The sequence below is a fragment of the Narcine bancroftii genome, chromosome 1 (genome assembly GCF_036971445.1).
Source record: "Narcine bancroftii isolate sNarBan1 chromosome 1, sNarBan1.hap1, whole genome shotgun sequence".
Classification (NCBI taxonomy): domain Eukaryota; kingdom Metazoa; phylum Chordata; class Chondrichthyes; order Torpediniformes; family Narcinidae; genus Narcine; species Narcine bancroftii.
This window is the reverse complement of record NC_091469.1, coordinates 330,974,835-331,001,428: the sequence shown is the minus strand read 5'-3', so window position 1 is coordinate 331,001,428 and position 26,594 is coordinate 330,974,835. Positions and strand designations below refer to the sequence as shown.

General features: G+C 37.8%; 1 protein-coding gene across 2 annotated transcripts; it reads left to right on the top strand.

Annotated features, from left to right (window-relative positions):
• The first annotated feature begins 753 nt into the window (after positions 1-753).
• On the top strand, positions 754-24,883 carry bloc1s4 (biogenesis of lysosomal organelles complex-1, subunit 4, cappuccino). Of its 2 annotated transcripts, XM_069908728.1 has the most exons (6): positions 754-1,019; positions 6,126-6,197; positions 7,034-7,135; positions 8,115-8,249; positions 10,285-10,360; positions 24,279-24,368. In XM_069908728.1, exons 1-5 carry the CDS (start codon positions 792-794, stop codon positions 10,309-10,311), a joined length of 564 nt encoding a protein of 187 aa, XP_069764829.1. In that variant the 5' UTR covers positions 754-791; the 3' UTR covers positions 10,312-10,360; positions 24,279-24,368. The 2 variants fall into 2 exon arrangements, with proteins under 2 accessions (XP_069764829.1, XP_069764823.1); XM_069908722.1 differs by lacking the exon at positions 10,285-10,360 and having other exon boundaries at positions 755-1,019; positions 24,279-24,883.
• The last annotated feature ends 1,711 nt before the right edge of the window (positions 24,884-26,594 follow it).

The window sequence follows — 26,594 nt, the reverse complement described above, 5'->3', positions numbered from 1 at the left end:
AGCGCCAGCGATCGGGATTGGGGTTCTAATCCTGCGTTGTCTATAAGGAGCCTCATAATGACTTTCATTGGCACAACTCTGGTCCTCATGTTAAAAAATGGTAACTGCAGACTTCAAGGTGATCAAAAGCTTAGAATCAAGCCAAGCTCTCTTATACCTGGACCAATGAAGCAATTAAACTTACCCCAATACTCACAAACACCTGTGAATCCAAATATCCCAAACATTATGGTGCCCTTAAATGAGGGGACTCTGCTGTAATTTCTACATGCTCAATCCAAAATCTGAACAAATAACCATGTATAAAGTCTGGAATGTGCACTTTAATTAAATGTGGATTGTTTGATTACAAATTTAAAACAAATAAAAGAAAGACGTGTCTTTGCCCCAAACATTACGGAGGGCACTGTACTTCGATCCTCCGAAATTCTGACCTGGTGCAGCTGTGCACCAACGACAATAGTATAAATTAAATTACCACAATGTTCCTGGAGACAGAAAAAAGGAGACAATAAATATACAAAGATCGATACATTCACAGTTGAGGGAAATCTGGTAAAGCTCATTTCTTCCTTACTGCCCTTTAGTTTGGAAAATGTTATTAACCAGACAAGCTGAATAAAGGAGCTGATGGCTGCTGCAGATATGCCAACGATCTCACTAATTGAATGGTGTACTGGGGCGGGGCCAACGAGGGTTGGGCTGGTTCCAGGAGGGGCGTGAACAACTCCGCTGGGGCGGCCTCTCCGGACCCGCCTCCTGCCCGACTCTCGATCAGCTGACTCGGCGCGATGGCGGAAACATGGGCCGGGGCACTTAACGACGTCGGTTCCCCTGGGAGCCCGGGAGGCGTGAGTACCGGGCAAGAGGAGGAAGGAGAAGAGCTCCACGGGCCGGGGAGCGCGGCGAAGAAGAGCCCCGGGCCGGGCTGGCCCCCAGCGCTCAGCGAGCACGAGGCACTGTTGCAGCGGACGGCGCACTTCTACTCGGACTGTTTAACAGCCAACGCTGGGCAGGAGGTGAGCGGCGATGGATCCTGCCCGCGATTCAGGGCTTCCTGCAAAGTTTAGGGTTGCGTTTCGGTTCCTAAAGTACTGCGTGCCTGCGGAATGCAGGGGAACATCTGGAACTTCCTCGGGATGTGTACTGCAGTAACTCCCCGCATCGCTCCATGTCGAGCGGGGTTGGGCCAATGGTGTAGCCTCACAGTGTAGTCGAGGAGCTCGGCGGGTGGAGCAGCATCATCAGGGGGAGAAAAAGAACGGCCGTACCCTCCATCAAAACTTTGTCATGAGTCTTGATGAAGGATGTCGACCCGAATCGTCTGCAGTACTTTTCTCCCTCTGAGCAGATGGTTTCTTTTCCCTCCGGAGGCCAACATCCACAGTCTCCTGAAAATTCCGCAGTTGCCAGCATGATGACAAGGTGAGGTCTCCTATGGTGGTCAGGACGAGTGCAGTAACGAACGCCTTGCTTTTACCATCTGACTCCGAATTTATGGTCACGAACCTGTGTCATGAAATTTGTTGTTTTTTTGCGGCAGCATTTCAGGTGCAGAAATCGCTTTAAAGATTACATTAAAAATACATGAGTGCAAACATTAGAGAAAACGTGAGGTAGTGTCTGTGGTTCGCTGTCCAGTTCAGAAATCTGATGGTGTAGGGGGAAGAGCTGTTTCTGTGCAGTTGGGTGTTGTTTTCAGGCTCCTGTACCCACTTCATGATGGTAACATTGAGAAGGGAACATGGCCTGGGTGGAGAGGATGATAGAGACTGCTTCCTTGAGACACCACATCTTGTAGATGTCCTTAAAGGAGTGAAGACTAATGCCCATGATGGCCCTGGCTGAGTTTCACAACCATCTGCAGCCTTTCCCTGTCCTGTACATTGGCACCTCCATTACCAGACAGTGATGCAACCAGCTAGGATGCTCTCCACAGAACACCTGTAGAAATTTGAAAGAGACTTTGGTGACAGATCAAATCTCCTCAAACTCCTCACAGAGTATAGCCATTAGTGAGGCTTCTTCATAATTGCATCGACATGAAGGCCCCAGGATAGATCTTCAGAGATGTTGACACCCACGAATTTCATTACCCTCCATTGCTGACCCCTCATTGAGGTCTGGTTTGTATTTTCCTGGTTCACAATCAGTTCTTTAGTTTTGCTAGCATTGAGTGCAAAGTTGTTGTTGCGGCACGACTCATCTAACTGATCTATCGCACTCCTGTTCTCTTCCTCATTGCCGTCTTAGCCCCTTTCACACTTGCAAGTGATCCCAGGAATTAACGACTAATCAGCCTTTAAAGCAAAATCAGTTCCACACTGGCGTCAGATGACATTATTGACCCCTAGTGCAATCCCTGGCATCTGCAGACGCCGGCATTGCAAATGTGAAATGGCCAATTGCATTGTGGGATTGAAATGTCTTGGGTTTCTGTGTGAATGCAGGAATGTGAAGGAAGAAAAGATTAAAATGAAGGTATAAACTTTGCCGAGGGAAAGTTGGTGGGGGGAGGGGAGAGAGAGGAAATAAATAACAATAACGGACAATTTTTAAACAGCATGGGAAAGTTGGTAGCGCTGCAGCGTACAATTTATAAAGACCTTGGGAAAAAGCAATGGCAGTCCTGACTTTCCAGAATTGCGTGTGGCAATCTTTCTATGAATGGTCTGTGCATGCAGCCGAGCATACAGCCCTTCTTTGCCGCACAAAATTCTGGGAGGGCAGGTCTGCCATCGTTTCTTCCCATGGTATTTATAAATTATACACCATAGCGCTACCAACTATCCCACGCTATATAAATTGTGCACTAAAACTCTACCAACTTTCCTACTCTGTTTAAAAATTGACCGCTATCACTTTCCCACGGTCCCTCATAAAGGTTTATATATAGGTTGGCACAGCAACAATAGGGGTTGAAGGGGTCATACTGTGCTGCACATAAACCTTAATTATGTTAAAATTAGACATGATTAATTTTGTTTAAATATAAGATCATAATACATTGATCAGGATTTGGGGCAGATCCGCCATCTCTCAATGCATCATGATGTCACTAGTAGAAGATAGAACAGTCCTAATCCTGGAGATGACTCTTTGCAAGTGTGAAAGTGTTCAGTGTCCCAGTTAGGAGTGGTCAAGTGTGAAAAGACAAACCCCCATTCCTATCCCAGGACACTGAACGGCCAATTTAGTGCGATGCAAGTGTGAAAGGGGCTTGTGATTCTGCCGATGACAAGCTCCTGAGAATGCAAATGGAGGCTCTGTTTAAGGTTTCAGCTGAAAGACATATATTTAATAAGTGTAACTCCCAAAGTACTGAACTGTAGTAAGCTGCAATTTATTTGCTAAAGTTACTGCATTGATAGTTGGCAGTATCTTCAGAATAACTATAAAGAATATCACTCATTGAGCCAATAAAGTGGCATTTCGAATGAAAACACATAATGAAGTCAGTGAAAGGAGGTTAATAATTGCAACTTAATTTTATGATATCTATATCCAATTTATTGTCCTCCAACATGTATTTTCACTTTATTTGTAACTTTTGATGTTTAACCTTATTGCTGCATCTTTTGAATTTCACATATCCCTCCAATCAGCATTTTCTTGGATCATCTTTTTGTCATTTTAATTTGTGTCCTTTTTCACAACTCCACTTCAGATTTCTGCAAAGATGTTGATATTCTCTGTGTTTGGGTGTGGACTGTGCTGTCAGCAGTGCTTATTCCAACCCCTCCATTGGTTCCAGAGCCTCGGTAATCTGAACATCCCACAACACTATTACTGAACAACTACCTTCCTACTCAGGCTTTGACTGTCACCTGCTGCATGCCACCAGTTATCATCTTAAGAGTATAATATTCAATTCCATGTTCTGTTTAATTTACTTCTGTGCTATTTAAACTTTCTTTTGCAAGAGCTGAAGCTCAGAGACCTTCTGTATTTATCCTCATTAGGGTGGCCCAGTGATGGAGCAGGAGGAGCTCTTAATGCAACTTGGGTCCAACCCTGACCCTCTGTTGCTGTTTGTTTACGTGTTCTGCCTGTCACTACATGGGTTTCCCTCAGGAATTTTATTTTCCTTCCACATCCCAAAGGTGTGTGGGTTGATAAATTAATTAACTATTATAAATTATTGCTAGCACCCAGGTGACTGGTAGAATCTGAGGAAAGGAATGCAGGGACAATAGGTTACAAAGCAAATTAATGGGGTATGAGATTGTTTTGATCGTACATCGAATCGGGACCTCCTATATCTTTTTTAAAATTTTTTATTTTTCACACCATAAACCACATTAACCATGATACATACTTTTTCCTTTTCAAATATATACAGTGCCATTTTCTCCCCCCCTCCCTCCCTCCTCCCATTCCCCCCCCCCCCCTGTCCATTTAAAGTACAAAATCTAGGATACATTAAACCAGTCAAACAATGTTGTCATTCAATAAAAATAAACAAGAAATTCCACTGAGTCAATTCTTTTCATTTCCTTCTCCTTTCGTTAATTTAGGTAGTGAATGTCCCCGGTAGGTTTTCTCTATTGTGTTTCATGTAAGGCTCCCATATTTGTTCAAATATTTCAATATTATTTCTTAAACTATGTTATTTTTTCTAATGGAATACATTTATTCATTTCTATATACCATTGTTGTATTTTCATATTATCTTCCGATTTCCAGGTTGACATAATACATTTTTTTGCTACGGCTAGAGCTATCTTAACAAATCTTTTTTGTGCATTATCCAAATCAATTCCAAATTCTTTGTTTTTTTATGTTACTTAGGAGGAAGATCTCTGGGTTTTTTGGTTTATTGTTTTCTGTAATTTTATTTAATATTTGGTTTAGATCTTCCCAAAATTTTTCTACTTTCTCACATGTCCAGATTACATGAATTGTTGTTCCCATTTCTTTTTTACATCGAAAACATCTATCACATACTGTTGGGTCCCATTTATTTAACTTTTGCGGTGTAATGTATAGCCTGTGTATCCAGTTATATTGTATCATACGTAACCTCGTATTTATTGTATTTCTCATTGTTCCAGAACATAACTTCTCCCATGTTTCCTTTTTTATCTTTATATTTAAATCTTGTTCCCATTTTTGTTTAGTTTTACCATTTGTTTCCTCATTCTCCTTTTCTTGCAGTTTAATATACATATTTGTTATAAATCTTTTGATTATCATTGTATCTGTAATCAGGGACCTCCTATATCTTAAGGAAATATGATGACATTATGCCCCAACCCTTGAACTGAGGAAATGACAAACATTCAGGAAAAGCTTAAAGGGGAATCTCAGTAAAGGGTCCTGACCTGAAACATTGTCCATTTCTCTCATGCATGCTGCATGTCCTTCAGCTTGTCATTGTTTGCACAGGAACACTTTAGTTGCCTAATCAATTGCCTTAGTTTCTTCTTCCCACTTTAATGCTGTGTTGTCTCACTGAGTTTACTGCAGTTATGGACATCTAGGTCTGTAGAGATGTTAAACAGCTTAAGGTGCATTGAGTTTTGTTCATCGCCTCTGCCAGTGTCCTTATTCATCGTTTACATGGATAGTGACTTGCTTATTTTCCCAAGCCTGTGACAGAATTACCAGCATCCACAGAGCTATTTTGAATACTCCCAACTATTTCATAATACAGTAAAATCTTTGTAATCGGGAATTCAAGGAACCAGCAGACTTGAGCAACTGGCAAAGGAAAATAAATCGGTAAAAAATACGAAATTTAAAATTGGTGCACCTCGCCATTAGTTCATGCAACACGCAATATCAGACAACCGAAGGTACCTGGCATCTACTAATCTCCATAGGTGCTGGATACCAGGGGTCTTAATGCATTCTTTAATTTTGATGGAAGTAATTCCAAGGTACCCGCAGTTGCCTAAAATTGTAGATTGGTGCAGCATCGAGAGGATGATATTCTGGAAATATTGTAGGAAAAGCTGATTTGCAATGCCATTTGACAATGTCAAAGTCAGGTGAAAAGGAAAGCAAACAGGGCATTATGATTTAACCACCTGTCAGAAGCAGAGTACTTTCGAGGGAATTGTACTTGGTTAGAATTGTACCTCTTTTCAAGACAGTTTGACAAGTTTGTTTCTGAGTTGCAGATTCAGCAATTGGAGATGTGTTTAGAAGAAATGCTTTCCAAAGTGGATGAATTCTGTGGAATGTTGGACATGGTAAGTAATTTAACCATTTTTATTTTTGCCATTAACATGATTTTGTCATGAAATCTTCCTGTACCTTGTTGTACAGGCTGTCCATGAGAATCGTCAGCATTGTTCCCATGGAATACAGGTACGGTTTTGACATTACATTATTTGAACAGCCTGTGTTACTCAAAAGGGAATGTTTCATCCCTAGGGTAAATAAAATGTGGCTCAACTTCACTGCAGGATAGATGGACTCCGAAGACAGACGACACAAGGACTTGAAATGTATCAACTGGTATTTGGTGCTCCAAAAGCAGGGATTGAAAATTTCAGGCTCATTGAATGTCATCTTAATGTGTCAAGTTGCAGAAACACAAGAGGATTGTTGTTTTAGTTTTTCAAACTGTAGGATTCATAGGATTGGCTATAGCTGGAAAACATATAGCTGTTACTTGGAAAAATGATGTTGAACTGAGTATGCAAAGATGGCATAATGAAATTCAATCATGTATTTATTTAGAAAAGATGATGTATAATTTATGGAATAATTATTTTGTTAAAATGTGGAGTTTGTATTTGGAATGTATGGGTTTGGATGGTAAGTAATTTTTAAAAAATTTGTGATGAAAGATGTAAAAAGATGGCACACCATACAACCTGTTATTACCTGATATTACTTTTTTTTTAAATAAACTCCGAAGGGGAGGAGGGTTTTAGGGGGTTGAGGGGGGTAGTACAGGGTGGTTTTAGATTATATTTTGTATTTTTTTGTTTTGTAAAATTCTGAAATAAAATTTTCCAAAAAAATCTGCAGGATCCATAATGTGATTTTTAATAGAGTAAATTGTTATTTTCTGTGGTAGATTCGAAATGATTCCTCTCAGATAATGAATGAAAATATACCTGAAATCCACGCTAAAGCCGATGAAATGAAGCAAATGTACAAAAAGATTGATAAACTCGAGGTGAGCAGTTGACTTTTGTTCAACATTTATCCAGTCTTTGTGGAAACCTGCCTGATTCTTTTTTATATAGAAAAGGCATCCCTGTGGGGACTTCTGTCAACTTTTCCCTTTAATTTGTTTTACTAGTTGACTACTAGTTAACTTCCATTTATGGATCGATTTAACATTCTGCAGAGTATGAAATCGTGTTCATTTAGTTCCTCCTCCTTTGAGCCTTGGATTATTCTCTGAAGGCTTTCGTTTGTTTGTTTGTTTCTAACATCCTTCCTTGAAGAGCATTTCAGGTCATAACTGGATGTTGGTTTCTTTTAATTATCTCCACTGTCTATTAAACCTGTATTCTGTTTTCCTAGTTCTTCTAGTGATTAAAATGTTTTAATTAACTGTACTGAGAAATTAACTGATTCTTCCTTCGTAACATCGTTGACTACATTTCAAAGATACTTCATTGGCTCCCCAATATTTTGGGACACACTGAATATTTGGAATCTGATTTGTGTGTGTGTGTGCTTTTTTTTTTAATCGCTTTTACATAATTTAAAAATAGACTTGGATGAGCACAAAAGCTTTTTGAGGTTCTTTCCTTATGCCTTCAAATTAATATTAATGTAACAGCGCAACACTATTACAAGTGCCAGTAACCTGTGTTTGAATCCAGCCCTGTATATAAGGAGTTTTCCCCGTGACCTGTGTCAGTTTTTTCCAGGTGCTCCAGTATCCTACCACCTTTCAAAAAAACATACTTGGGTTGTAGGTTAATTGGGGGTATGTGGGCAGTACGGGATCATGCCTGGAAGGGCTTATTGCCATGCTGTATGTCTGAATTTAAAATTAAAATAGACCATTTTCACATAATGCAGAAATCCTAGCTACAAACTTTTTTTCCAGCAGTTTATGTTAAGAAAGTACAAATAAAATGCAATTGGTTAAATAGTTACATGTCATCCCTTAAAAAATAATTTAAAAATGCAAATTTCAGGCCTTTGTTAAGATGATTGGACAGAATTTATCTGCGCTGGATGATCAAGTTACACAAGCAGAAGCCGAGCTTGGATCCTTTCCCAGTGCATTTCGGAAAATCTTGCATTCGTTCAGTACCTCGGCATTCTTTAACGTGAGTAGCATGCTGTGCGTAACAATGCACTTCTAAGGTTTGTGGCTCTTGTATTAGTTGTACATTTATTTGTTTGAGCCTCAGTAGGAGATGCACTTCTGAATACTGGCAAATTCAATTTTTAAATGAGGTTCTCAGGAAAAAGACTCATTTTGAACCAGCTATGAACCAAGTGGATCGAAAAAATGAATATCCGAAACAACAGATACCGTACTTAATCTGTAAAGTTTTAAAAATGTGGTGACTCAAGAGACTGCAGCTGCAGAAATCTAGAGCAAAATAAAAATACACTGCTGGACGAACTCAGCAGGTCAGGCAGCATCACGAGAGGCTACGTAACATTAACAGTGAGTAGAAATTGTACATTATGTTAAATTACAAATCAGAAACTACTTTTATTAAAAAAATTTAACAAACTTTTAAAAATCACCAAATAATTAAAACTTTGTAGTAGTTATATTTTAAATGCTGGGATTCTTTATTGGCAGCAAGTAAGAAAGGATACTCAAACTGGAATTAATTTTGTGTTAAGTTTATTTAGTACCTGGAAGAGCAATTTTTACATTGCTCAGTGCATTTGAAAGGGGAGCTAAATGAGCAAGGGATGTTGTGGGTCTCTGACAAACTACCTAACTTCCACATCCAAGCACTCTTGCCCACAGCAAGGTTGCTGTGCCATATGTGCACAAGATTTATGGTCTTGTATACTGACAGCAGATTTAGGTTGCCATAATAGCCCTGGTATCCAGAATACAAGAAAACGACAAAATAAAATCGAGGAAAATAAAATAAAAAATGAAATTAAATAAGAATAAAATAATAGGGAAAAAATACGCAAGTTTAAAATTGTAAACGTAAATGCTCTCTCAAGTAACGCATAAACCTTTGGTGAAGATGGGGGCAAACATTCAGCCAGCGGAGGGTCTTGGTTGTCCCCCGCCCACAGCAGCTGTTTGAATAAAGTTGTGTGAAACAGCAATGGTGTTGCCCAGAATGAAAAGCAGGTTGATGCCACTCGCCGTCGGGGTGACTCTCTTAAAGTGTCTCCTTATCCCTGCTTAGTAAGAGTCGCCCCGGATAGAGGCTTTATCTATAAACTTGGGGGAGGGCAGGGGTTAATTATCTATAATGTTATTGTTCATCTTTGGGGCGGCTCCATAGAGGGGAGGAACCTGCAGATGCAGCGACATTAAATGTTTCTAAAGAATGTGACTGAAAATAAAGTAAAATACTTTAAGGTTTATAAATTCATGTACAGAATTTTTGTCTTTGAAACTGTATACTCTTAATGCAGATGTATTAGTGAGGCATTATAAAAGTAAGTCAATTAACTGTAAAATGCACTTATCTGGCATCTACCAATCCATATAGGTGCTAGATACAAGGGGTTTTACTGTATTGGGAAAGTGTTTAAATTAATACTGGATTCTAACATGCGAGTAACAATGTTGGAAAGGTGTGTTTGGACCATCACCATCCATAAAGGCAGCATGTGTGAGTACAGTGACATTTGTGTGCAATGTCTTTGGAGGGTGTAGAGGTACATTAAAACTTCACTAAACTGGCATGCTCTGGTCTTTGGTTCCGGACTGGCAGATTTTCAAGAGTATTGAATACTACTCTTATTAATACACCAGTGCCCTTCAGGCTCACTTTTTACACCACAGTGTAAAAGTGATCCAGTAAACAGGGTGAAGTTAAAGGAAGCATGGAAGGGAGAACCAGGTGAGCAAGATTCACAACCATCAGGATTTCCAAACAACAGGTTGCTAGATTATTGGAGTTTTACTGTGGTTTCATTTTAAATCTTGTTTGATTTAGTTTCCATGATTGAAAAAGGCCATTTAGTTCATCAAATGGCTCAGAGCATTCTCATTTTCCCCTACTAACTTTCCCGGCATCCTATTCTCCAATTCCCATCAACTTATTCACCCACTTATACACTGTTATAAAAATGATGTTCTGATGTTATTTGATCAAATGAGACAAACCTATGATGTACCTAATGCACTTTTCTATGTTTTCTTCAACTAAGAGCTTTCTTGAGGAACAATGGGGATAGACATTGACTCCTCCAGGAGTTAGTGAAATGGAATGAACGGTTTGGATGGGTAACATATCCAAATTTATTACTAGAATGTATTTTGCTCTTCAGTTAGAAAGTGTTAAACCCGGTTTTTAAAGATTATGGGAAAGGTGGGAATCTGATTTAGGAGTTGCAATATCAGAACAATTCTGGTGTGAATGGTGTGTGGCTAGTATAACTTCAACTATTAATGTGAGATAGGATTGGTGCAGTATACATTTTTGCACCAGCTAAATCTCACTCCACAGAAGTTACAAAAAGCAAAGCCAGAAATATCAGAATTGTGGTGTAAAATGGAAGAAGAAATATTTCTTCACTCAACCTGGGCATGTGTGAAGTTGAGGCCCTTTTGGTAAGGAGTCTCTGAAGTATTAACAAGAATTATAAGGGTGACTTTCCCAGGTGACCCGGAACTTTATTTGTTAAGCAATTTTATAAACATAAGTAATGATCTTACAGAGTTACAAATTTTGTTTGTTAAAATTGCACTAGCAATGGCTAAAAAATGTATTGCAGCCAATTGGAAGTCTGACTCCCCAATTACCTTGGCAAGGTGAATAACGGAGATGGATAGTGGTATACCAATGAAAAAACACGTTCCTCAAAATATGGCGACCATATTCGAACTATGTTGGTGGTCAAGTGTAATAATGCTGCTATATTCAAAAAGTGATTGCTCCCTGAATCTCGAGGTTAATTTAAATTGTGAGCTCTGATGGTGCACGAAGAGATATTTAATAAAGAGGTGGGGGGGGAGAAAAAGGGTGTAGAGTTAGGATTTTTTTCTTTGTTTTGCTTTATATGCAATTCCAGGCATTTTATTATTCCATAGGAATTGTCTTACTTGATTAACCATTTAAAACAATTCTTAGGTAAAACTATAGGTAGTGATTGGAACAAGTATTGAAGTTTTGGCATCACTTTCATTTTTACACAACTCCCTCTTCCTTTTAGTGTTATCGGCAAGGCCTTCCATTTCTGTAAATCCTGTTCTATTTTTCTAAGCAGAGGGACATCATTAAACTTGTACAGATTTTGTAAATTGTTCTCTGTTACTACCCCCAAGTACTTAATCGTGTCCATTCTCCATTTAAACCTACTGCCTCTCTTACATCTTTCATAATCATGGTTTGTTAAGGGCATTATTTCACCTTTGTCCATATTAACCTTGTAACCAGAAACTCTACAGTATTTTCTGAGAGTGTCCTGTAAATTTTCCAGGGACCCTTCCAGTTCTGACATGTATAGTAATACATCGTCCGCAAATAAACTCATTTTATGCTCATCCTATCTGACCATGAAGCCCTTAATCTCAGGATATCTTCTAATAATTTCAGCTAGAGGTTCAATTGCCATTATAAATAGTGCTGGAGACAGAGGGCATCCTTGCCTAAATCTACTCAAAGAGAACGCTGTCGACATTTGACTATTCGTAATTATCTTCGCCTGTGGGCTGTGATATAGCACCTTGATCCAATTAATAAATCCCCTCCTTGTACCAGATTTCTCCAGTATTTTAAACCGAAACAGCCACTCTAGATGGTCGAGTGCCTTTTCAGTGTCTAGAGAAACTGTTATATTTGGATTGCACCTCACTTTTGCCATATGTATTATGTTAAACAATCTGGCTAGATTATTTGCTGAATGTGTACCCTTTACAAATCCAAGCTGGTGTGGATGTATTCATTTTGGTAGATATTGCCCAAGCCTATTGGCAAATGCCTTTGCTACAATTTTATAATCAGCATTAAAAAGAGAAATTGGCCTAAACGACGACACTTTTAACAGGTCTCAATTTTTGGGTAATACCGTAATTATTGCCATTGAAAAAAATTCCAGGAGTGTCTGTGTCTCCACTGCCCTGTCTAATACATCTATCAGTAATGGCATTAACATATCTTTAAATTCTTTATAGAACTCAGGTAGAAACCCATCCTCTCCCGGAGACTTGTTAGCCTGCAACGTACTCAATGCTTTCTCAGTCTCTTCCTTTGTAAAAGTGGTTTCCAGGTCATTTCTATCATTTTCATCATATCTAGGAAGTTCATCCTCTTCTAAGAACTTGCATATTTTGTTTTCATCCCTGTCATATCTGATTTATAAAGCTGTTGATTATAAATTGTCGATTATAAAATTGTCGAAAGGCATTGATTATTTCTCGCTGATTATATGTAACTATATCATCTTCCTTCTGTATTGCATTTATTGCTCTTGCTGACTCTTCTGCCTTTAATTGCCATGCCTTCATTTTATGAGCCCATTTTCCCCCAATTCGTAATATTTCTGCCTAGTTTTAGTATTGTTTTCTCCACTCTGTAAGCTTGTAAAGTGTTATAACATATCTTTTTATTTTCCATTCTTCTATACTTGTCCTGAATTATTTTTCTAATTTCAATATCTGTTTTTGTAACTTATTTAATTCTGCATTATATTCCCTTTTAACATTTTTCATAAATGAAAAAATCTGACCTCTCAAAAAAGCCTTCATTGTATCCCATATTCAAAATCTATTATATGTGGATCCCAAATTTGGTTCACAGAAATATTCTATTTTTCATCTAATAAATTGTTTAAAATCCTTCTGTTTCAACATCATGGGGTTCAAACCCATCTAATAACACCTTCCTGTTTTTCTGCTATTGAAATAATCACTGTAAGTGGTGAGTGATCAGAAAGTAGTTTTGATGAACCCTCTGACTTCATCACCAGCCGACAGTTTAAAAAAAAATCAATTCTTGTATGTGAATCATAAGCCCTTGGGTAGAAAGAATAGTCTCTTGGTTGGGTTAAGCTGCTTCCATATACCAATCAAATTGAAATCTTTCATATAGGATAATGTCAATTTAGCAGCCTTAGCCCGAGTTAATGTTCTTGCAGATTTGTCCAATATCAGGTCTAGACAGGTTAAAATCCCATCCTATCAAAATATTTTGTCTCCCCTCAGCCACTTTTAAAATATATTCTTCATAAAGGCCTCATTGTCGTAGTTTGGTGCATAAATATTCATAAGCATCCGTGATTCTGAATAAATCTTACAATTTATCATTACATATCTCCCCACTTGATCATTTGATATATTTTCTACAATAACTGCCTCGTTTTTATTTATTAGAATCGTAACCATTCTTGCCTTTGACAGCTCCGGGCGAAGAACCTGAGGTACTCCATGCTCTACCTGGCGACTTTACGGGTGGAGGTGGCAGAAGGCTGACTCTTCTGCCTTTAATTGATGGAGAAATCCTGCCACACCATGCTCTCTTTAACTTGTTGTGTTCCACCTTAGTAAGATGTGTTTCCTGTTAAAGACTACATCTGCCTTTAACTTTTTTCAAATGAGCCAAAACTTTCTTCCTTTTATTTGATTTGTTTAAACCATTAACATTAAAACTTACACATTTAATGTTTTATTCATATTGGTTTACAGACAAAAATTGCACAGTAACACAGTCACAATAAAAAAAATTAAACAATGTCGTGATCTCTTCCCTATTGAAAAAAAATGCAAACCCCTTCTCTGACGGTGATGTAAACAAGAAACCCAGAAGCCCGCAATAAAAGCCCACAGAATCCTCCAGGGATGAAGAAGAAGAACCCCACCCTAAAGCTCCACCTTTAAAACAAATTTCCCTCCTGATGCTATTACTGATTTCCCCCCCCAACTTAGATCAGAGTGTACACCCTGCTACTACTTTCTTCAACATTCAACATTTCCCTTAGTTCTCCACAAAATATCAATAAGATATTTAAGAAATATCAGAAAACTCAACAAAAAGAAAATTCTTTACTTAGTCCACAAAAATATTATGAAGGAAGTTCACTTCCAAAGTTGTTTTTCTTCTTAAACTCCATGAACAAATACTTCTGCCTCTTGTTTTGTCTTGAAAACCACTGGTCGCCTTCTGACTCCTCCAATCGTAAAGTCACCATGGAGTACCTCATGTTCTTCACCCAGAGCTGTCAAGTTCTTACCTTTTCTGTCCAACTGCTGGTCTAAAATCTTGGAAGAACGTGATCTCTTGTCCCTGCCATTTCAGTGGGGCATTGTTCATTTTAGCATAATTAAATGCTGCTCTAAGAATCGCTTCCCGATCCCTGAAGCTCAACAACTTTACAAGGACTGGTCGAGGATGCGCATTCTCATTTCTTCTAGGTCAGAAGGTTCGATGAGCTTTCTCAATAAGTACTTGTCCACCGAGTGACTCAGCACAAAGTACCTCAGAAATCCAGGATTCAAAGAACTTAACCGCATCTCCTCCTTCCTCACCTTTTAAAACAATTATTTGTACATTATTTTATCTGCTAAATTTCTCCATATGATCAATCTTATCAAGGAATATTTGCTTATCAGTTTTGCTCGGTCATGTAGTTCTTCCAATTTCTTACCGTGCATTCCTAAGTCTCTTTCCGCATTGCTCATTTGTTCCATTAAATCGGAATTTGACTCACCCATGTTCTTGATCATGTCCTTTAAATCTTTCATCACTTCTTCAACTTTTGCAAACCACTTTCCTCAGGCATCCATCCCTGATATGATTGTCTGTAATTCTCGAGCAGAAGTTCCTGAAGCTGAAGAAGTTGAAGCAGCTTCCTTCGAACTATCAGCTGATGTCACAGGGAAACTCAGCGCTTCTTGCGTCTTTACTTTCATTTTTTTTTCCATTTATCTTTATTAAATATCAGTACTGGTAAACTTGTATGCAAGAAAAGCTGAAGAAAAATACTTTTAAGTCACCTTTTATAAACTCTTCACGGAGAGCACAGCCAAGGCACGTCTTCTGTCTCTTCACATGGCCACGTCCCTGAAAATACATATTGGATGACAATAAATTAAATGCAGGTATCATAAAATTAAATTAATTTTATAATGTAATTTTTTAATAGATATACTGTATAGATGAATAGATAAGACACATATATTATATATATATATTAGATACCTATATAAGAGACAATATTAATTATATAAAGTTAATAAATTAAAAGAACCATGTTACTGCTGCAGAATGTGGGAGTTGAAGTAGAATAAGAGAGGAATGGGCTTCAAGTTGTGGCCAGTTTCTACCAAATAAAAGTGTAGCTAAAATTTTAAACTAAGTGTGGGAAGGAAGGTTCAATACGTTAAAATGAAGGGTCAAGTTGATTGTGCAGCATAGATCATAACACAAACATCTAAATGTACTTCATATTAGAGTTGAAAGAGAGAAAAATGGGCAGAGGATAGAAGGGAATGTCCAGTGGGGCACTTGGCTGCTGCTGCAGTGACCATCCTTCGATCCAACGATCAGAGGTGGGGCTTTAATGCTATTTGCTGCTCCTCTGAAAATGAGGTAGCACATGATCTTGGGCATAAAGATCAGAACGTGGTCATGGGCTGATTATGTTACAAGGACATGCATGCCACTTCTGTTGGAGGGTCTCCCCTTCTCCTTCCTCACATGCTACCTGACCTGAGCACATCCAAAGTTTCCTCACATCAGATTTCCAGCATCTGCATTTTATTTTTATTGTTCAGTTTTGGATAATGTCCGAAATGAGAGAATGTAACAAATTCCCCTGAACTTTTGGTGGTGCTAGTGTTACAGTTCTCACTAATTGCATCAGAGAGATGTAGAGAACATGGGCTGGACCGGCCAAGCACCTAATATTACAGGAGCAGATAGGCTAGGCATTCAGCAGTGAGTGTGCTCAAAGCTTTTTTTGCTATAAAGTAGGAAGGTGCTGAAATTGTCTCCACACATTTGCGTGTGCAGTTCCAACAAAGCTCAGGAAGCTTAGAAGAGGCACGTCTCACCCATGACCTTAACCACCAAGAAGGACAAGGACTCCTGGCATATGAGAATTCCATCACCAGTAATCTCCCCTCCAAGTCTAACAGACACTGTTCTTTTTATCTTTACTAAACTATCAGGATTCCATTGTACTGCCCTGTGGGAGTGCCTTCACTGGGAACTAAGCAGCTCACCAACACCTCCTTGGGAGAACAGGATGACTCCTTTCCCATTCACTCATGGGGAATGTAAACCCTTTCCTCAGCCATTGATTGTTGGTGCTACATCTGAGCACTTGAGTGCTGATTTTTTTTTTAATTTTTTTATTTTTCACACTCTAAACCATATCAACCAAAATATATACAAACATTTCTCATTAAATATACACAGTGGCATTTTCTCCCTTTTTTCCCCCCTACCCTCCCTCCCCGCTTCCCACTCCCCTCCGACCAATAAATATTCAACATATACAATACAATAAAATCATAAAACAATGTCTTCACGCATGAAAAATAAACAAGAAAAATGCGTCATCTGCTTTTACACACTGAATCAAATCGTTTTGTCTTATCATTTTGGGGTATGGAGGTTCGAGCCAAGCCCTCTCTGTTATGTTCCATGTATGGTTCCCAAATTTGTTCAAACAATATGACTTTATTTTTTAAATTATATATTATTTTTTCTAATGGAATACATTTATTCATTTCCATGTACCATTGCTGTATTCTCAGGCTCTCTTCCATTTTCCAAGTTGACATTATACATTTTTTTGCTACTGCTAAGGCTCTCATAATTAATCTTTTTTGCACTTTATCCAATTTGAGACCTAATTCATTACTACTTATGTTACTTAAAAGAAAGATCTCTGGATTTTTTGGTATGTTATTTTTTTGTGATTTTATTTAATATCTGATTTAGATCTTCCCAAAATGTATTCACTTTTGTACATGCACAAATTGCATGTATTGTTGTTCCCATTTCCTTCTTACAGTGAAAGCATCAATCTGATAATGTTGGATCCCATTCTTTTATTTTTGAGGAGTGATATATACCCTGTGTAACCAATTATACTGTATCATGCGTAACCTTGTGTTTATTGTATTCTTCATAGTTCCAGAACATAACTTTTCCCATACTTCATTTTTTATCTTTATGTTTAAATCCTTTTCCCACTTTTATTTAGGTTTATAGCTTATTTCATCATTTTCCTTATCTTGCAGCTTAATGTACATGTTCATTATAAATCTTTTAATTATCATTGTGTCTGTAATCACATATTCAAAGCTGCTTCCTTCTGGTAATCTCAATCTGTTTCCTAATTTATTCTTTAAACTTTCAGTTGATGATATGCAAATATTGTACCATGAGTTATTCCATATTTGTACTTCAGTTGTTCAAATGTTAATAAATTATTTCCCAAAACACAATTTTCTATTCTTTTGATTCCTTTTCTCTCCCATTCTCTAAAGGAAAGGTTATCTATTGTAAAAGGGATTCATGGGTTTTGTGTCAATAACAATTTTGGTATTTGGTAATTTGTTTCTTTTCCTTTCTAAGTGGATCTTCTTCCATATATTAAATAAATGATGCAATACTGGTGAGCTTTTATATTGCACCAGTTTTTTATCCCACTTATAAAGTATATGTTCCGGTACCTTCTTCCCTATTTTATCTAGTTCTAACTTAGTTCAGTCTGGTTTTTCCCTTGCTGGTAAAAATCTGATATACCTTAATTGTGCGACTCTATAATTTTTAAAGTTTGGTAACTGCAAACCACCTTGGTTATACCTCTCTGTTAATTTATCTAACGCTACCCTCGGTTTACCCCCTTTCCACAAGAATTTCCTTATTATTCTCTTTAGTTCATTAAAGAATTTCTCTGTTAAGGGAATTGGTAATGATTGAAATAAATATTGTATCCTTGGGAAGACATTCACTTTAATGCAATTTACCCTCCCTATCAACGTTAGCAGTAATTCTATCCAATGTTCTAAGTCTTCCTGCAATTTCTTTATTAGTGGCTGATAATTTAGTTTGTACAAGTGGCTTAAATTATTATCTAACCTGATCCCTAGGTATCAGATTGCTTGTGTTTGCCAGTTAAATGGTGATTTTTTAAAAATTCTACATAATCCGCATTACTCATTGGCATCGCTTCACTTTTATTTTCGTTGATCTTGTACCCCGATGTTTCTCCATATTCCTTCAATTTCTTATGTAGTTCTTTTATTGATATTTCTGGTTCTGATAAACTGATTTTATACTCCTTCTCCTTTATTTTTATCCCTTTTATTTTATTTTCTGTTTTTATTTGTTCTGCCAATGGTTCTATTGCTAAAGCGAACAGTGAGGGAGATAGTGAACATCCCTGCCTAGTTGATCTACTTAATTTAAATTGGCTCGATACATATCCACTTACTGTTACCTTCGACAACGGACCATTATACAATGCTTTAATCCAATTAATATATTTTTCTGGTAGATTAAACCTCTGTAATACTTTAAATAAATATTTCCAATCTACTCTGTCAAAGGCTTTTTCTGCATCTAAAACAAGAGGCACTGTTGGCTTCTTATTTCCTTGAACTGGATGAATTAGATTAATAAGTTTACAGACATTATCCGCTGTTTGTCTTTTCTTAATAAATCCAGTTTGATCTTGTTTTACTATTTTTGGTACACAATCGGCCAATCTGTTTGCTAATAATTTCACTATTAGCTTATAATCTGAGTTAAGTAGCGATATTGGTCTATATGATGCTGGTGTTAATGGGTCCTTCCCCATCTTTGGTATTACTGTAATTATTTTTGTCTTGCATGAATCTGATAAGAATTGTGTTTCTTCTATCTGGTTCATTACTTCCAGGAGAGGAGGAATTAATAGCTCTTTAAATGTTTTATAGAATTCTATTGGAAATCCATCCTCTCCTGGTGTTTCATTGTTCGGCATCTTTTTTAATATATCCTGTACTTCCTCTATTTCAAATGGTTTTATCAGTTTGTTTTGTTCCTCTTCTTGCAATTTCGGCAGTTCAATTTTAGCTGAAAACTCTTCTATTTTATCATCTTTCCCCTCGTTCTCAGTTTGGTATAATTGTTCATAAAATTCTAATTAATCTCTATTGGGTTATATGTAATTTGTTTGTCCTTTTTCCTTGATGCCAATACAGTTCTTTTAGCTTGTTCTGTTTTAAGTTGCCAGGCTAATAGTTTGTGTTTTTTCTCCCAGTTTGTAATACTTTTGCTTTGTTTTCATTATGTTCTTCTCCACCTTGTATGTTTGTAGTATTTCGTATTTTATTCTTTTGTCTGCCAATTCTCTCTTTTTCATTATATCATCCCTTTTTACTAGTTCCTTTTCTGTACTTACTATCTCCTTTTCCAACTGCTCTATTTCCAGATTGTAATCCTTTTTCATCTTAGTTACATAACTTATTATCTTCCCCCAAATGAAGGCTTTCATTGCGTCCTATAATATAAATTTGTCTTTCACTGATTCCGTGTTTATTTCAAAAAATGTTTTAATTTGGCGTTCAATAAACTCTCTAAATTCCTGCCTTTTAATTAGCATGGAGTTTAACCTCCATCTATATGTATTTGGTGGGATGTCTTCCATTTCTATTACTAATAACAGGGGTGAATGATCAGATAGTAGTCTAGCTTTATACTCCGTTTTCCTAACTCTCCCCTGAATATGGGCTGACAACAAAAACATATCAATCCTTGAGTAAATTTTATGCCTACTCGAATAATATGGATATTCTTTCTCTCTTGGGTGTTGCCTCCTCCATGCATCCATAAGTTTCATTTCCTGCATTGATTTAACCATAAATTTGGCTACTTTATGCTTTTTGCTTGTTTTGTCCTGTTTTATCCAACATTGGATCCAAATTAAGGTTAAAATCCTCTCCTATCAATATATTTCCTTGTGTATCTGCAATTTTCAAAAAAAATTCTGCATAAACTTTTCATCCTCCTCATTAGGTGCATATATATTGAGCAAATTCCAAGATTCTGAGTATATCTGACATTTAATACCTCCCTGCTGGATCTATTATTTCCTCATCTATTTTGATTGGTACATTTTTGTTAACTAATATGGCTGCACCTCTAGCTTTTGAATTATATGATGCTGCCGCTACGTGTCCTACCCCGTCTTTCTTTAATTTGTTATGTTCCACTTCAGTTAGATGCATTTCCTGCACAAATGCTATATCTATTTTTTATTTTTTCAGTAAATTTAATAGCCTCTTCCTTTTAATTTGGTTATGTATTCCATTAATGTTTATAGTCATATAGTTCAACGTGGCCATCTTGTATCTTGTTTACACCTCTTTTCTGCTTCATCACCTCCATCCCCCTTTTTCCCATTTTCATCTCTGTTTTCCCTTTAAAGTATGACAGCACATTTAAAACATAAAATACTCCCAACAGTTCCCATACCCAATTTTACCTTAACCCCAAATGACCCACCCCTCTCTGAGTTTCCCCTTATCCTTTGCCGGGCAACCACAACTTCCCTTTCCATTTGGATTGCGATCTTGCTCGCAAGCGTCAACTGATTTCGCAGTGACGGTTATTCTCTCCCCACCCCCCAACCCCCCCGAAAATACTTTTTTTACACATATAACAAAGCTCTCCCTTTTTTCCCCCTTACTTCCTTCCTACCCCTCTCTCTTTTCCCTCTTTCGTTCTTTACATATACATTGTTTTTACATCTTTATATATACTTTATCACCATTCTTCATTCTTATTACATCTCTTCATCTCTCCTTCTGTCCTGCAAACATTCTGCAAATTCTTGTGCTTCCTCCGGATCTGAGTACAGTCTGTTTTGCTCCCCGGGTGTAAATATTTTAAACACCGCTGGATGTCTTAACATGAATTTAAAACCTTTTTTTCCATAGAATCAATTTTGCTGTATTAAACTCTTTCCTCTTCTTTAAGAGTTCAAAAGTTATGTTTGGGTAAAAAAATTTTTTTTGACCCTTGTATTCCAATGGTTTATTATCTTCTCTAACTTTATTCCTTGCCCGCTCCAGTATATTTTCTCGTTCTATATCTCAAAAATTTTACTCAAATGGATCTTGGTTTTTGATGTGCCTGTGGTTTCGGAGCTAGTGCTCTGTGTGCCCTTTCTATTTCCATTTCTTCCTGCATTTTTGTCATTCCCAGGACCTTCGGGATCCATCCTTTTATAAATTCCTTCATGTCTGTGCCTTCTTCACCCTCCTTCAGGCCCACTATTTTTATGTTGTTTCACCTACTATAATTTTCCAACATATCAATTTTCTAATTTTTATATCTTAGAAACTCTTGTGTCTCTGTAATTTTTTTGTCATTTTCTTCCAATTTTCCTCTAATGTCATTTACTTCAATTTCTACAGCCATTTGTCATTCTTCCACATTTTCTACTCTTTTCCATATTTCTGTCATGACCCGTTCTAAACTTTGCATTTTATCTTCTGTTCTTTTCATTTTTTGTTTTAATTGCACTAAATTCTAATGACAACCATTCTTTTAATGCTCTCATTTGTTCTTCAAAAAAGGCTTTATCTATATTCTGTCCATCAGTTTTACCTTTTATTTCTCTGTGAAGATCTTGGTCTTCTTTTTCTGTGTCTGTACCTGTGTTTGTGTCATCTTCTTCTTCTCTTTGAATCTGTGTCTCTTTTGATTCTCCTGATGAGCTGCTTGTATCATTTGGTCGTGCCTCTTCTTGCTGGGTCTCTTGTTGTTGATCCTCCCCTCCTGGGCTGCTCATCTGTCGGGCCTCCTGCTGCTGCTCCTCTTGCCGTTCATCCTGTCGACTTTCTTCCTCGCCTGGTTCCTCACTCCCTCTCCTGCCGCCTTCCTCATCTTACAGCTGAGAGGCCTGGTGTTGGGCGTCCCTCAGCTGGTCGCGCCGTGGTTGCCCGCTCCTCGGCTAAGCCCCCCTCCCATCAGTGTTTGCTTTTACCTTTGATTGCGCAGTTGCACCTTTTTGTTTGGCTCAGTCATTTTTGCAGTTCACCGGTCGGGGGGTCGTGACTATGGGGCTGGCACCAAACTCGGAGATCGGGCGCTCTTCGCCACCACGGCTCACTGTTCCTTCATGCGGGTAAGGCCTTCTTCTTTCTTTTCCGGTGACTTCTTTTTTCTCCATTGTTTTTACTTTTTCCTTCTTGGGTGCTATCTTCTTTCTCTTTGCAATTTTATCTTCTGTTTCTTATACTTTATATTTGTTAAGCTTTGTCTTTTCTTGACTTTTTTTTCTTTTTTTCTAGAGAGGGTTGGTTTTACCCTACCGGCCACTACTCCATCACGTGACTCCCTCTGAGTGCTGAATGTTGAAGTCACTCTTAATCATATTCTGGTCCTTCAGGAAATTCTTGATTTTTAACCTTAGAAATTAATGATCAGTTGCAGTATTTGCCAAGTACCCTTGCATTTTGTATGAAATGCCAGTGAGCTTTTACCTGATCTTCTGAGCCACAATTACTGCTTAGAAATCCCTCAGACCCTCATTTCATACCTTGGATTTTTTTAACCTTGTTTTATAATGCCCATAGAAATTATGCTTGGATAAAATTTCTAAATGGATTATTTTACATCTTGTATGTGAAAGTATATTTTAATCTTGTAAGTTCTAAACTTGATCTTAAATTCTTTAAAAAGTATAAAAGTGTGATTTTTTTTTTTTAAACTCTAAGCTTGTGGTTGGCCTAATGTGAGAGTTTTGTATTAAGACCATAAGACGTAGGAGCAGAAATAGGGTATTTAGCCCATCGAGGCTGCCCTGCCATTTAATCATGAGCTGATCCATTTTCCACTCAGCCCCACTGCCTGCCTTTCTCCCCATAACCTTTAATACCCAGACTAATCAAGAACCTATCAGTCTCTGTCTTAAATACATCCAATGACCTGGCCTCCAGCTCTGCCAATGGCAACAAATTCCACAGATTTATTACCCACTGGCTGAAGAACTTCCTCTGCTGAAGTTGTGCCCTTTTGACTGAGACTTTCCTACCATGGGAAACAACATTTCTACATCTTCTATGTCTATGCCTTTCAACATTTGAAATGTTTCAGTGAGGTCCCCCTCATTCTCCTAAATATCAATGAATGCAGGCCAAGACCTGTCAAATGCTCCTCATATGATAACCCTTTCTAGTGAACCTCCTTTGAATCCTCTCCAATGACAGCACATCTTTCTTAAATGAGGAGTCCAAAACTGCTCACAATACTCCAAGTGAGATCTCACCGGTGCCTTACAAAGGGTCCACATCATATCTCTGCTCTTGTATTCTGTTCTCTTGAATGTCATTATTGCATTTGTCGTCTTCATCATTGTCTCAACCTGCAAGTTTACCTTCAGGTTATCCTGCCCAGATCCCTTTGTATCTGGGTATTTCCAATTTTCTCCCCATTTATATTTAAAAAAAAATAGACTGCCTGTTTATGTTTCATACGAAAGTGCATGACCGTACACTTTCTGACATTACAATTAATTTGCCACTTCTCTGCCCATTCTCCTAAGTCCTTCTGCAGCCACTGTGTTTCCTCCACCTATCTTTGTATCATCTGAAAATGAGGCCACAAAGCTATTCATTCCAAAATCCAAATAATTATTATGCAACAATAAAAGAAGCAGCCCCAATACCAACTCCTGTGGAACACCACTAGCAGCTGGGGCCAACCGGAATATGATCCCTGTGTTCCGACTCTCTGCTTCCTGCCAATTCCCACGAGTAATAAGTTTCCTGTTCTACCCTGTGCAGCACCTTGTCAAATGCCTTCTGAAAATCCAAATACACAACCTCCACTGCATCTCCCTTATCCAAATGTTTGTCATTTCCTCAAAAAATTCCAATAGGTTTGTCAAGCCAGATTTTCCCATAAAGAAAAATCTTTGTGACGGTCTTTGGAATCAATATTTTGACATCAATGCTGGATTCAGGGGATCTCTTGGAATTGACACTTAATAAAGTCTGCCTTTAGGAAAAGGGCATCCACAGCACCATTAGATTTGTTGTAAGAAACTTCCTTCAAAATCAGCAGCCAGTGATATCACTTGAACGCTGAGACACAGAGCTATTCTCTATGTGGGAGGGAATGTTTGATGTGTGTGCAAGAATGCCAACCTTGCTGAGGTGCCAAGGGTGGTTGGTGATTTCATGTGCTTTTCTCTTGTAGAAATCATCCTTTCCAAAGAAGCAGCATCAAAAATTTGAGATTGCTCCTCTCTTTCGGGCAGAAGATTACTTCCCTGCAGAGAATTCACAAGAACGTGAATAATGTTACTGAAATGACAGCCACAAGAAAGAGGGATCTAGATGGTTGGACGCTGACCTGCACTTGGTCAGAATCTTGTGGATACAACTGAATCAGTGTTGCTGTGTTGCGAAACTGATCCTGTCTTCCATATGAATCTTCCAAAAATCACTCGAGGTACACACTATTGCCTAAATACATGCACTGTGGGATGGATAGTTTGGACTTGCCTTAGATTAATGGTTTTCAAACTTGCGCTTTTGAGCTATTTGGATAATTTAGTTCTCTTTTGAAACTAGATTTATTAATAGCAATGTCTCAGATCCAAAGCCATATTTTTTGCACTTTTTAATCCTATTGCATACAGCAAGTTTCAAAATATGCCATTTTGTTTAATTATACCATCTTTAGAGGAAGACATTCTCAATTTACTAAATGTTTTTATATTGTACAAATGACTGTATTTGGCACTGAATTTGATTTTCTTTTTTCCTTGGAAAATATTAAATAGCTTTTCAGTATAGTAATTTTTGAATGTGTGTTTATAATCTGTTTTAATGGTAAAAATGGTACATTTGATGCATTTTATATTCAATAATGATCCTGGGTATGTGAGGGTTAATGTATGAGGAGCATTTGATGACTCTGAGCCTGTATTTGTGGAAATTCTGAATGATGAGGGGGGAAATCTCATCACTACCAACTGAGCATTGTGAGGGCTAGATGGAATGGATGTGGAGAAGATGTTTCCAGTGGTGAGAGAGTCTATGACTGGAGAGCACCACCTCAGAATAAAAGGACATCTCTTTAGAACAGGGACGAGGATGAATTTCTTCAGCCATAGGGTGGAATTTGCTGTCACAGACAACTGTGGAGACCAAGTCATTGGATATATTTAAAGCAGAGGTTGATCACTACTTGATTTGTAAGGGTGTCAAAGGTTATGGGGAGAAGGCAGAATGGGTTGAGAGGAAAATTTCATAAGCCATGATTCGAATGGTGGACTAGACTTGATGGGCCAAATGGCCCAATTCTGTCCCTGCTTTTCTTTAAGGTCTTATTCCAATGCTCCCTTGAAAGCAAATCCGGAGGTAATCCTTTATCAGAGATGTGAGGATCCAATTAAAGATGTATTATTGGTGTGAAGGTGTGTTTAGTTAATGCCAATTTTCTGAGTGGCATATAGGCAGATTGGATACTGACACCAGACTTGCATTGCTGCATTAACTCCGAGATGAACTTGAAGGAGAGGTCTTATATCTATCAAATTTTGAGACTATAATGTTTGTCATATACATTGTATAATGTCCATATGCATGCAGACAGCACTGGTGCTGCAATAACACTGCACTAAACATGCTGCAACTGGACAGATACTTGGTTGAATTTAAAAAGACAAGAAATACATGAGATGTTCACAGTAATCCATGGGGAACAAAGTTGTCTTGTGCTGTTGTCATTACAATTTGATTGGTGTGCTTTGTGTTCAGGATTCAAGTATTTGTCACTGATTATAGTCAAAATTGATTACCCATGTAAGCAGATCTTCATGGAAAACACAAGCTAACTGAAACAGAAGTGCATTTCACTGGTGCACTCATCTTCATTGATGTAACTGGTGATGGAGGTAGCAAAATGAATTCTGAGGTGTATAGAAACATCTTATCTGCTCAGGTTTGGGCAAATGCTTCCAAACTCATTGGATGATGCTTCATCCCACAGCAAGACAATGATTCCAAACATACTGCTAAAACAACAAAGGAGTTTTTCAAAGCTAAACCCTGGAACATTCTAAAATGGCCAAGTCACTCACTCGATTTAAATCTAATTGAGCATGCCTTCAATATGCTGAAGAAAAGATCTTAAGGGGACCATGCCCTGAAACAAGCAGGAGCGGAAGATGGCTGTAATAGAGGCTTGGCAGAACATCATTAGAGAAGATACTCAGCACCTGGTGGTGTCTATAAATCACAAATTTTAACCAGTCATTGCAAGCAAGGGATATGCTATAAAGTACTAAACATGACAACTTTAATATCCATACCATTGCGGTGTCTCAAATATTATGGTTACCTGAAAAAAAAATATACATATAGATAGATAGATAAAAATAATTTCTACATGGTCAAATCAAATGTAGACAAATAACCTTGAATAAAATCTGGAACGTGCACTTTAATCTCATGTGAGTTGTTTGATTACAAATTTAAAACTGGAAAACAGGGACAAATAATGGAA